The sequence below is a fragment of the Aulonocara sp. 'chitande type north' Nkhata Bay genome, linkage group LG4 (genome assembly GCF_057382095.1).
Source record: "Aulonocara sp. 'chitande type north' Nkhata Bay isolate Kocher_YH1m ecotype deep benthic linkage group LG4, A_spYH_male_GT1.1, whole genome shotgun sequence".
Taxonomy (NCBI): domain Eukaryota; kingdom Metazoa; phylum Chordata; class Actinopteri; order Cichliformes; family Cichlidae; genus Aulonocara; species Aulonocara sp. 'chitande type north' Nkhata Bay.
In genome coordinates, this window is record NC_141347.1 from 5,402,867 (window position 1) to 5,415,801 (window position 12,935).

Sequence of the window (12,935 nt, forward strand, 5' to 3'; positions counted from 1 at the left end):
GGAGCGGCCTTGGATTGAGCCGCCGGTGTATTAGATGTGTAAAATATATGCCAAGCCCATTAAGGTGGTACAGGAACACTGAGTGAAGCCAAACCTCTTTCTCTTGATGAAAGCGAAGCTTCAGCAGCTGGGAGTCTGGTGCCAACAGCTTCTCTACAAAGGACACGGGCAGCTTGGTGTTGACCTGGTCTACAATCTGAAAGGCAACATTAAAAAATTCCTCACACAACGTCAAAGTCAGGCTTGCTAATTGTTTAGACCGTCACAGAATTTTCCACAAGTTGTAGCAGTCCCAGATTTAACTTTAATCAAAGGTTTATCAGAATTGGACAATTTACAGCACTCGACAGCCAGACTGGTAACTGCCACAGAGGGGAGGGGGCACGGTAGGGACTAAGAATGTGTGGGGGTGGAGACAGGGGGCTGTTACAGGAAATCACAATGTTTAGTGCAGAAAAGGACAAAAACTGGTATCTGCAACACAGACTGTAAGAAAGCTGCCATCAGCTCAATTATAATCATAACAGGTCAAACTACAGCATCAGTGTAGACTTTGTCAGTCAGGCTGTGAGCATACAAATGAACACATCTTATTCTATGAGTACATATAAAACCCGTTAGGTGACTGTACCAGAGTGAGGAGATTGAGCACTGCCAGGTTGTAGTCTGGGCCACAGGCCTGGCAGCAGTCTAGCTGGTCTAGACCGTAGGCAAGGACAGCATCCATCAGCTGCCCACAGGGCTCTACACTGGCCAGCAGCACACCCACACACTCATTCCCTGCAGTCAGAACGGCCTCAGAGAACTGCACCTGCTTTGCCACAGTCACACAGGCCAGAACCCGGTTAAGAACCTTTGGAAAGATCAGGAAACAGAACAGTGACTAAAGTGATGAAGCCCAGACTGCGAACTTCACAGATTGTAATAATAAAACGTATTAGAGACCACAGAAACGTTTTGTAACCGATTTGAAGTGTAAAGAAATATTTGGCTTATCCTGTATACGCTGACTGCCTTGCTACAAATCTGCATCTTTCTTTTAACGATCAAATTCACACGTGAGAAAAGTTCAATGTGCAGAAAAAAAAGAATGAGCCTAAATGTCCACGAGGCTCAGTTACTCCGAGTTATGTAAAAAGAAGGTGCACTAAATTCTGATGTTCTGCTTGTTGTGGCTAAAATCAATATCTGTGTCCAACCTGTCATTATCCAACTACCACAGCACGTTGTGTGCACACTTCAGAGGAACGTCTTATTGACCAGCTGCTCCTCAGGCTTTCTTAGAACAAACTAAATACTACTGGAAAATAAGGCACTGTGGTCAATATAGTGTGTATTTAAGTACTTCATCAAAGGAAACCTGGAAGATGTGCTCCTTTTACCAACAGCACAATGTTCTCAATGCATTTTAACAGTAAGTTATTTCCAAACTGCGATCCACATTTGTCAGTGAGTGCTCTCCAGATCTCCTGTTTGGTTGTCAGAGGTGCAGCTCTTACGTCTGTCACGTAGACTTCAGTAATAGGAGGTCCTCTGAACGGGCTGAATCGCTCTCCGATGCTGCGGACCACTGTGCTGAAAACTCTCAGCAGGGCTGCCAACTTGGGCAACGACACTGAGGGAGGGGGGATATCTTCATCGAGCACCTCTCCTGAGACCACGTGGCTCAGATCCTAAAGAGAGCAAAGAGTCAGCCAAGCAGGAGACAAACATAGCCATTAGCTCTATGGGGCATCATTTAATTTATCTGGTAAGAGAATCCAATTTAATACCATCAAGGATCTTTGAGGGTTTCCAGTCTGAGCATAAACTGGACCCAAACACACTGGTTCCAGTTTGTTGCACATTTAAATAAAGCCTACTGAACAGTATAAGGTGCAGTGAAGTCTAGAGACTTAAATTTAGCTGATCTACAGCAGACCGCCCGTCAGGTCAGCACCGCAGCGAGTCCTTTCCCCGGGGTCTGAGCTTCAACATGGCTCATTCACCACAGAGGTTTGGGCTTTTTCCAACAGTACTTGTGCTCACTCTTTACCATACTTGCCAGTACTGAGCACGGCTGAAGACCTAACATACATCATTCAAGTACAAGTGGTCAGACCGAACTCCCAGGGAGGGATCTAACAAAGCAAACCAGTTCTGGAAGCAGCTCACAGGTGACACAGAGACCACCTGGGACACGGGCCGGGTTAAACTCAGTACTGCAGGTACCTGGCTGCTTCTCGTCACTGCACCTTCTAAATAAGTATAACTGGCTGAGAGGCTCGGTGACGTCACCTCGGCATATGCTTCCATATCCTCCAAGAACTGTCCCAGCAATGTGGTGGAGAAGGTCAGGTCGGCCACCCAAAACTGCTCCAGGCTCTGTAACCAGCCTAAGCACAGACAGGGAGAGCAGAGCTGCAGGTAAACGAGCTGAACTGGATTTGTGTTTACACATCAACCCACCCATCCAAACACATGACCCACCGCTCCTTCAAAACGTGCCGGGAGAATCACTGAGAACTTTCCAAGCCCAAAGAATATACAGCATGTACATCTTTAACAGTTTTATTCATAAAAAATGAATAAAAAGAACAAACTGTAGAGTTTAATGCTACTCTGGGCCATGAAGGACAGACCGTGTAAACTCATGAGGGCTGGAGAGACAGGGCGTGTGGCTGCTGCATTTTGCACAAGTCTAAGGCTGCGTTCACACTGCAGGCGAAAGCGCATCAAATCCGACTTTTCTGACCCTGTGCGACCATCTATCCCATCATGGTGACAGTGTGAACGGCACAAATCCGATATTTTCAAATCCGACATGGGTCACTTTCGTATGTGGTGCTGAATCCGATACATATCTGATGTTTCAGAAAGCGACTGCTGTTTGATGGTCATGTCGCATTAAATCCGTCTTTTACGTCACCGACACAAGACAGACGCCAATTATCAGCGCCGGAGAAGACATCGCGAACGCTTCCTGTCCGTCCAGTGAAACTGCTGGGAAGAGAGCGTTGGAGAAACGTAAACATTTTATTTGTACTGTATAATCTGCAGATTCTGACAGAAACCTGCAGCTATCCTTTGAAGCAGCGCTCCTCTAAAACAGCAATAATGATAGTTATAAAGTTAGTTTGTAAATAACAAAATAACTTTATAACTTAAAGCAAAATTGGGAAACGTAAAGTCCGAAGTCTTTATATTAAGGCCATCAGTCAAACAATAGTTTGTTCTGGGTCTAAACAGAGCGCGTTGTGTGTGACGTCTTCTTTTGCACATGCGGCCGCTTTGAGCGTTCACACTAGAGCGCGTTTGCTGTCGCATTTTATTTGTAGTGTGAACAAGCAGACGAAAAAATCGGATTTGATCAAATAATCGGAGTTGAGCATCAAGACCTGCAGAGTGAACGTAGCCGTAGTGTTTTCCCACTGATGTGTATTAAAACACTATTATAATAATCCAAGTCTAAATGTCACTCGTGATATTCCTCCAGCGGCAGCAGCAGGACTGGGGGACCTTGTTTTATCTCACAGGTGTGCCAATAACAAATCTCTTTTATTCAAATATATTTTTATAAGTTTCTTAACATCCATTTGTAAGGTTGGAGAGCTTTGCTGAATGCTTTGATGTTACTGCTGACGGAGCCGTGAGTCAGCAGCAGAACAGGTCTGCACTCATCGAGTGCTTTGAATAATTCAATTATAAAGACAGTCTCTACAACTTCTGATCATTTAACGCAGCACCATAGCATGCTGCTGTGTTAAACACTGTAAATGTGTTTCACCCACATTTGCAACTAAAAGCAGAGCTGCAATGCAAACATGTTTAGGAGCAGCTTCTGAACAACATCAAGCCCCCACAGCTGAGTTCAGTAAAAGACACAGCAGCGCTGTTTCTGTGATCACCACTGAAACCTTCACTTGGAAAACCTGACATGAAGACAATTAACCTCGAGCCTTCCATGAAGACAGAGTAAAGGTACATTTCTCATAAATTAGTTCAGATTGTGTATACATCTTATTTTATTTGACATAATTCATTAAAAGAGAGAAAAGAAAACGTTTTCCTGGAAGTAGCAGAAAAAAAATCTAAATCTGAATATAATGATCCTTCTGTGTTAACAGTCATTTTTGTTATGTGCACATAGAACTTAATGTTATGTTATTTATCCGTAACTATTGTTGCGATTCATTACAGTCTGTTTAAACTGTACTGTTTGCTGCACTGCGGCTGCTGAGAAACAGTACTTGGTCTCAGGCTGGGTAAATACGAAATGACAATGAACTCCTGAGTACTAACGATGCACTCACTTTGCAAATGAAAACACACAGCTCTCCTCTGCATAAGCTCAGGATTAGTATCAGTGACACTGGCCCTGTATGTACAGTATCACACAGCACTGGGAGTAGCTTTCCTTCTTAATGTGTCCATGAACGCAAACATTAAGGCTGTCATTTCTGGTCTCTGAATGTTTGCCTTCTTCTTTTAATCCAGGGTACTGGCCAAGTAGCACGCTTGGTCCGTACATTTAAACAGCTGCAATAGAATCTAAACTAGAGGTACAAAGGGGGTAGAAACCACTGCTCGGTGTTTCAGGGTGTGAGGCAGGAGGAATCCCAGTGGTGGCAGGGAAATGTGTGGACATGTTGCTCCCGTTTTCTCATGAACCTTTTCAATGCTCGTCCTTCCCACTGGGTTATAAATAAGCCTGCTGATGTCAAACAGCTGCAGAAGTACTGCCCGCTAACATGCGCTTACTGACCTGAGACTTGCTGGGTGAGTGCCTGCTTCTGTGTGTGGTCAATGTGCCAACCCACCAGGATGTCCACAGTGTCCTGTGAGACAGCAGAAGACATCAGGACAGTGGCTGGAAAGATCAGAGATGCTGTGATCTGAACACAGTGCACCTGTTGGTCTCAGCCATGGAACAATACTCACCCTGAAGTTGGTGCTGAAGACATGTGGGTAGCAGTGTGCCACCTGAAGAATACATTTGACACTTTGACAAAGCAGCTCTGGAGTGTCCACGTTTTCAAGGATGGACTGCAGATTGCTCATCACCATCTGAAACACACAGCAGGCCCCATCTACAGTACATCTCTGCAGGGCTTTGCTATACACGTCTATGTGATGTGAAAGTATGATATGGCAACTGGTTAAAAATTGACCAAAATATGATAAACATCCCTGATAGAACGTGTGTTTACTATGCAACAACACTGCACGGCTCTTTGAAGATTGTTACTGTAGCTACTGTCAAACTAAACTGCAGCTCTTAATTCAAACTGACTGAAAGCAATACCCACTGCCACGGCACTGGCTAACAGCAACCAACCTTATGCATGGTGTGAATTTCAGTGCAGGTGCTGTGAATAGTTTAACAGATTACTATCAATAAGCCTGAACAACACTCTCTCTGCAATACTTGCACTCCCTCTGCTGTTCCAGCACTAGTGTACACAGGCATGTAACATACACCTACATCTTACATCATCATCATCAGTAGTATAAATGCAGGCTAACTGGCCCTGGGTATCTGTAGCCTGAAGCTGTAACAGTGAATAGCTGCATGGTGCTGATGCAGAGACAGGTCAAAATGAACCGGACAGATAGAGTTGTACTCGTGAAAAGCATCAGGCCGTGTCTTTACCTGCATAATGTGAGAAAAGGCCTTCCTCTCCCCAGCAGCCTCCAAAGCGCGCTGTGCTGCCACCAGGTACAACAGCTTCACCTCATCACGACTGCTTGAATTGAACTTGACAAAGAGCCACTTGAAGATGCGCTCTGCCTCATAGCTGAGTACGGTGCACAGGATACCAAGGCAGGCTGCAGCATCCTGACGCAGCTCCCACAGCATCTTACTGCTAAAAACATCAACACAGGAAAAAAAACAACTTTAGAGCGGCCTGACTATTATTTCGATCGGCTTGGATGGACAGCGTCGGTGCACAGCCATGACTCTTCAACCCTGATCGCTCAGACTCGCCACGCAGGAAGCTCTAGGAAGAGTCCTGGTGGTTCCAAACTTGTTCCACATATGGATGATGGAGGCCACTGTGCTCCTTAGGACCTTCAGTGATGCAGAGACGTCCTCAGATCTATACACTCCTACCTCAGAGGTCTACAGAGCACTCCCTGGACTTCATGGCTGGGTTTGTGCCCCGACACTGTCAAATATGCGACCTTATATAGACAAGTGTGCACTTTTCCACATCATGTTCAATCAACTGAATTCACCTCAGATGAACTCCAACAGAGTTGAAGAATGATGTGACAGATGATCAGTGGAAACAAGAAGCACCTGAGCTACATTTTGAGGGTCATGGCAACAAAATAACAACCTCAAATATAACCTTCGTCATTATGGACCATTTCATTGAATATAGAGGTGAAAACTGAATGTAATTCATTTTGGAAAAAGGTTGTAACCTGACAAATATTTGAAACAAACTTCTGTAATAATTTATATTAAACAGTAGAAAAAAGAACAAGCACCAGCAGCTGACTTTAGATTGAATGCGCAGAGAGCACAGCCGGAGTCCTAATGATTAATGCAAACTTTAAAACTACATTTAAATGTACAGCCAGGATACATCGAAGGTCAACCTTTTTCCAACAGTGATACTCAGTCAGGTAACAGTTACAAAAGTCTACTGACTTCAACCTCACCAACAGTACATCTGAAACATTCTTATGATCCACTCCTCGCGCGACAGCTTCCTTGAGGCCTCGGGCTATCGTTAGCTTCATCTGTGTGGTCGTAGGAAACTAGCCTGGCTGCTAACACTGACCACAGAGTCTCTGATGAAGTGAACTGTAAGCTCATACAGGGATGAGGTTTTTCCACATGTTGTGGATTTCCTCCAATACTTGGGTTCGTAATACAAACGAGGCAACTTGACTTGTGTGAAGCGTTTTTGAGTCGAGTTTTGACCTATGAAGGAAACCATTGATAGATGTACGCTGTAATGGCCGCTATGATCTTTGTGGGGCTTTATCATGCGGCGTGCAGCAGCCTGCTCTAATGTTTGAGCACCTGATGGCTCTTTCCTGCTTCTCATTCCTATAATCATACTGTGTCACATGAGTCTTGCTTAACTGACAGGTTTGTTGCGTTGGCGTCTGTGGTGGGGACCGGTTAGCACAGTACGGTTCGCTGCTCCGTGTCCGATTTTTCCATGTTAGGAATAAATAGTAGGATTTAAGATGGCAGCAATGCATCTGCAAGGATGCCAGCTGCCGTTAAACACCAAAGAAGAAGAAGAAGCAGCAGCAGCAGCAGTCCCCGGTACCACAGCTGTGTCCAAATTCGGGGGCCGCATCCTTTGGAGACCGCATTTGTAAGCCGATTAAGTCACAGCGTGGCCCACCATATCCCAGAATTCATAGCGCGGCCCAGCTAATTCCAGTTCCCAACAATGGCGGCAGCTACTTAGTTTTAATATTACTCTTATTATTCTTTCTGGGCCGCAAAATGAACATTTAACATATTTTCAGAATGTAGCTGTGTAAACTTTTAATATCTGCTCAGTTTATCAAGACAACACATATTTTCAAAAGTGCGCCGACGTTTTCAGAGCCATCTGTTACCCACTAGCTCGATAGCTGACCGGGAGGTCAAGGGTCACTAGAGCCGGTGAAAACAGGGGATTCCCGGCACATCATTTTCAAACCCCCCGGAGTTCTTTCCCTACTCAGGTTAAACATGATATATGAGTCACTCAGATAACTTAAAAATGTTCTTGTTTGGCTTTGTTCAGTGTTTTATTTGTTCCTGAGTAAATCGGTTTGGCTGAGATTAAAGTTACAGTTTGCACACAGCTGATTAAACGGTTAACATTGAAAGTTTAATAAACTCTCATCTTGTCTTTATTGTTAGTTAGCACAGACCTTAAACACTTCCAGCTGTAAGCTAATGATAGTTATAGAAGAGCAGATGCTGCTGGTGCAACAAGCTGTACGTTTTACGCCCAATGGATGATGATCTGATTAGTCGCTTGTGGCAGCGCTACTGAGCAACAGTCTGAGTTTATGTGAATATTTTAATCTCCTTTCTATTTCTACAGCCCTGAGTTATTGAAACTTCCTGTACTGCCAATGAACCCACGCACCCAGCATCCTCTTACCTCTCATTTAAAATGTCATTCAGAGTGCTAAGGATGGTGTCCAATTGTTTGACCAGAGTCTGTGGAGACAAGACAGAAGTCATTAGGATTACACAGTCTCACTAGTTACTCACTGTTTATCGAACTACAGTCCCCTTTATGTATCAGTCACATCTAGCTAGCTCAGGCTCATATTATAGCAGCCTTCACATCAAAATATGTCTAAACAATCATGTTGCTAGGCAACTCAGTGCATGCCAGTAGTTGTTTTACGTTAAAACTAAAGCCCCCTGCAGCGCTGCAGGTAAAAGCAGTCATAATGTTTTTGTCCTTTGTTCTCACACACCTCAACATTCAGTATTTAATGAAAAAGCCCATTTTAGGAAAAGCCAGGAAAACTGAGACGATAGGGTTTTATCTTAACACAGTTACAGGCCCGAGGGTCAAAGTATTCATAAATACATGAGTACTAGAGCCTACGAAGGACCTTTAGGTAAATCAACAGTCCAAGCGGTCATAAGGTAGCTGGTCAGTTGGGGTGGCTGTAGCTCAGGCGGTAGAGCAGGTTACTGCTGATCTACTGATCGGAAGGTTGGTGGTTCAATTCCTGGCTTCCCCTAGTCTGCATGCCAAATATTCTTTGGCAAGATACTAACCCCAAACTGCTCTCTGATGCATCCATCGGAGTGTGAATGTGTGTGACTGTTAGCTAGAAAACACTTAGAAAAATGTGCTTTTGCGAATGGGTGAATGCACAAGTTGTATAAAGCACTTTGAGTGCTCAGAAGAGTAGAAAAGCGCTCTATAAGAACCAGTCCATTTACCCTCACAGTGTGTGCTGGGAGAAGTAAATATGTAAACACATCGTATAATGTATTCCAATACAGTTTGCTGCACCCTGTGAGTGTGACTATAGTGACGTTGCTGGCTATCACGGATTGAAACACCAGGAAAGTAATCTGACTGACCCCTCTGCTCTCGCCATGGCTGATGAATTCCTTCAGCTGTTTGATTGTAGCCAGCCTCCGGTCACGATCATCTTCCCTGGAGACTCGGCGCAGGAGGTTGGCCAGTCGAGACTCCTCTGAGTGAGCCATTCCTCTGTCTGCAACGACATCCCGACACTCCGAGTGAACACACATGATCCCGCTGCAGCTACACCAGTATATTAGAAAAAACTAAACTACAACCACAGCTGGAGTTCCTCAGCATCATTTCAGAAGTATATAGATGTAACTACTGCAGAAAACATGTTGGGAACATGCTCTTTAGACACAAGCTGTTAATTAGCTAGTCAGAGCCTAGTGTTCCCATGGAAACTGGGTAGGAACTGCAAGGAAACCTAAATTTAAGTCTTAATACCATTTCTCCACTTGTGTTAGAGTGGAAACTTCAGTTAACCAAACCTGGCATTACCTTTTTCCAACTGTCAGTGAATGACTCAGGCAAACCCGATCTGAACACAACGCGAGCTTATTTTTATAAGCCAACTCCTTTGAACCTGCGTTGAACGTGTGCTTCTGCATGCATTTGCTGCACCACTTACCCTGCGATTTCCTCATGTCCTTTGAAGCTAGAGCACGGTTTCCATGCTTAAAAGGAATCAAATCCGTTGTCAAGTCATCTGGCCTCAGCTCTTGCCCCAGCGACTTCCAATCAAACGTAGTATCACAGACACCTTGACCAGCTTCATATCCACCTAAGAGACATTTCATAGAAAGGCCAAGTACGCATAAGCTGCACTATTCAAATACAATGTGTGTTTGTCCATGTAAACAGCCTGTTTTACAACTTGGTTTAACCAACAAGTCAAAGAGGAGCTGACCTGCAGAAGGCTCACGACAGAAGATAAATCATTCTTTTCAACATTTCACTTTAATTAGAAATCTGCATCTTTGCTTCTTCGTTTGTCTTTAGACGGGTCAGTGACTAGAAATGAAAATCTGCAGTTAACATGAATGATGGGAGTTTAACTTGAAATTTTGACCCTGAAACTGGAAAATGTTGAAAGTGGGGCAAAAAGCTTCCTTTTTGGGTTATTTTCAGCCAAAGTCTAAGTAAGAAGTAAGAGTTTCAGCTTAACCACAGGCCTCACCCTCTTCCTGATGGGTATCTGCAGCAGCATAGACATTACTGGGCACTGCTGGCTGTTCAGGGCAACTGGAGGCCAACACGTCGTACAGTGGTCCTGAACCAAACTCTCTAGACTTCACCTCGTCCTGGCTGGATGACACACTGTTAACTCTACGGATAAAACAAACACAGACAAAAGAAAAAGACCACCAATGTCACAGCTGACTCTTGATCTAACTCTGAACTCATCCCATTACTACCAGTTTAATACTAATGAATGTCACAGTTCAACTGGAAAGTTTCAGTGCGTGACTAATGAAACTTTCAACTGTAATGACACCACAGGTTGGAGCGTATGAGCTACAGGTGTACTTCAGTGATTCAAGCAAGTGCCACTGCTCAGCAGTTCTTTTTGTCTGGGAGTCGATCATTGCTAAAGCATGACCTACAGAAACATGTCACCATCTGTAAGCAGGGGTACAGCTTTTACACTGTGTGCTCCTTCTCTCTGCCCAATCACAGGTGGTGAGTGTTCTGTACAGGTAAACATCAAACTAGTCTCCAGATGAGTCGGTGTAAAGTAAAGATAAACCACGAGGGACTGCATGAAAAGCATTTGGTGCATATTCCAACTTATTGGGCAACTTTAAGGGTAAACAGTCTATTGCATTTTTAATACAGCAGAGGGAACAACTGCATTAATCACATGGTATAATACTTACATCACATCATGGCATACTGTTAATCAGAAAGAATACAAACAAAAATAATCAACACAAACTTCATCATTTCGCTATTGCATCCTCTCACAAAACATGAAGTGTTGCTTCGACATTACTGGTTGACTCTAAGCCTTGAAGCTTGCAGTATTAGTGCCAGCTTAAACGCCATCGTTTAATCATTAACAGCAACATTTAAATCTCACTTAGCCAACTAACCAGAAAAAGTCACTAAGGATGGCAAATGAAGCAAGACACCAAACAAAATAAAAACACACTAAAGCAGGAAGTAAAAATAAACTATTTAGCTGGCAATTCTGTGCATGAGGTGCAATGCTGCTCGGTAACAAGGCCTACATGGTAACTGCACTGGTTCTTATATTACAGTGTTTTACTCTACTGGAGCACTCGAGGTGCTTTATACAGCATGCCTCATTCACACACAGATACTCCGATGAATGCATCAGAGAGCAACTTGTGGTTAGTATGTTGCACGAGGATTAATTTGGCATGCAACCTGGAGTAACTGGGATGAAACCACCAACCACCCAGTTAGGCGATGACCTGGTCTACCTGAACTACAGCCACGCCAGAAATGAAAGGCTAACATTAGATTAGTTTAATGCCCAAGAAAGAACTGATGAACAGACTGTCATTTTTGTTGTCATACTACTTTAATCGTTTAGAAATTCTTTGCAAACAGATGCAAATCAGGCCTACCCCCACCCCTACTAAAACAGGAGCAATAACCTGCTGCTGAGCCCAGTCTGCAGTCTTCATTTAGCGTGTGACTACAACAACAGGCACCTGACGCTGTTCACACGTCTCACACACACCCAAAATACCCTGGGTCGACACGGGAGTATGGAAACATGGATCCCGTCTCTTACAGAAAGCTGCAGTGAGCCGCATTTCAAAACTAAGCGAGGCCTTCGGGCAGCTGCCACGCTCACAGCCAGCAATGACATCTCCTCTTTTACTCATTGCCCAGTTAGTTATTATAACGCCAACAGGTTAAAAAACCAACACCATCGTACACCTCTCTGTGAAGAAGCTGTAAAAAACGTATCCGGAAGTTATCTGAGGAGTTGATAACATTGCTTTGGGTAGTCTTTCCCATTAGCTAACCATATGTAGCCAGCGCGAAGACCCACAGCTCACAAACACTTTGAGCTACCATGTGTTTCATTTTAAATATCGCTCATCAGTAAAATACATAAAAGATCAGTATTATTTTTTCAACTGGCGTGCTTTTGTACCAAAGCCTCACAGTTGATTAGCCATTAGCGTTAGCTTGTTAGCAGCGACAGTCCACGACACAGGCTCGTCACAAGCAAGCCCTACGTTTACCGTGGGTGAGTCTATACTGCGTAAACAAGATGGTTTTCAAGACAGTGCAGTTACGGTCTGTTAGTATTAAGCGTTTAAGCACAAACAAACAGTGCTTCCCTTCCATGTGGCCCCAGCTGAACACAACAGCGAGCCGTAGGCCCACAGAGCACCAACCTGGACTGCCAGTCGTTCCAGTGTGGCCGCAGTTTGTGGGCGCCGCTGAGCCGAGACCCTGTGGCTTTACGGCTCATTACCTTTTAGAGCGCTGCATGACCTACTGTCAGCGGTAACTTATCTCTCCGCAACGTTACTTTTCTCTATTATGCTTTATCAAACCTCACAAATAGGTTAGCAACTTCTTGTTACAGCTAGCTTACGGCACTCCTTCTTCTTTATGTTTTTTTGGCAGTTGTCAAACCAAAGAACGTGCATTACCGCCACCTATCCGGATTCTAAGACAATTACCCAAAATTCTTAGGACCAAATTCATTTGCCTGAATAAATGACAATATTACATTATTGGATACGTTTGCAGAAAGTCTCGTACACTTGAATCTGTGTCTACGCCACATGTTTATTCTTTGGCTATTTGGCGTATTATTTAAACTGTGATCAAAGCTGAGCGATGATATAAGTGACACATCTCTCCTGTTTCTTCTGTATCCATAATCCTAAGCAAAGGAATTTACTACTACTAATAATATCTTTATTGTCAAAAAAATCT

At 44.0% G+C, this 12,935-nt stretch overlaps 1 protein-coding gene across 5 annotated transcripts in view; it reads right to left on the reverse strand.

The window, feature by feature from the left end:
- smg1 (SMG1 nonsense mediated mRNA decay associated PI3K related kinase) overlaps nucleotides 1-12,626 on the reverse strand; it is a 60,500-nt gene extending 47,874 nt beyond the window's left edge. For 4 of the 5 annotated variants that reach the window (XM_086288101.1, XM_086288099.1, XM_086288100.1 and 1 more), the window contains exons 1-12: nucleotides 12,386-12,626; nucleotides 10,183-10,331; nucleotides 9,634-9,786; nucleotides 9,056-9,192; nucleotides 8,109-8,167; nucleotides 5,633-5,846; nucleotides 4,921-5,046; nucleotides 4,745-4,817; nucleotides 2,278-2,375; nucleotides 1,500-1,673; nucleotides 632-853; nucleotides 95-196 (exon numbers count right to left, since the gene is read on the reverse strand). In XM_086288101.1, the coding sequence (XP_086144227.1) occupies nucleotides 95-196; nucleotides 632-853; nucleotides 1,500-1,673; nucleotides 2,278-2,375; nucleotides 4,745-4,817; nucleotides 4,921-5,046; nucleotides 5,633-5,846; nucleotides 8,109-8,167; nucleotides 9,056-9,192; nucleotides 9,634-9,786; nucleotides 10,183-10,331; nucleotides 12,386-12,462 (1,584 nt within the window). In that variant the 5' untranslated portion in view covers nucleotides 12,463-12,626. The remainder of the gene's footprint in view (nucleotides 1-94; nucleotides 197-631; nucleotides 854-1,499; nucleotides 1,674-2,277; nucleotides 2,376-4,744; nucleotides 4,818-4,920; nucleotides 5,047-5,632; nucleotides 5,847-8,108; nucleotides 8,168-9,055; nucleotides 9,193-9,633; nucleotides 9,787-10,182; nucleotides 10,332-12,385) is intronic. The other variant, XM_086288102.1, reaches the window with a different exon arrangement.
- Between the last annotated feature and the right edge of the window lie 309 nt (nucleotides 12,627-12,935).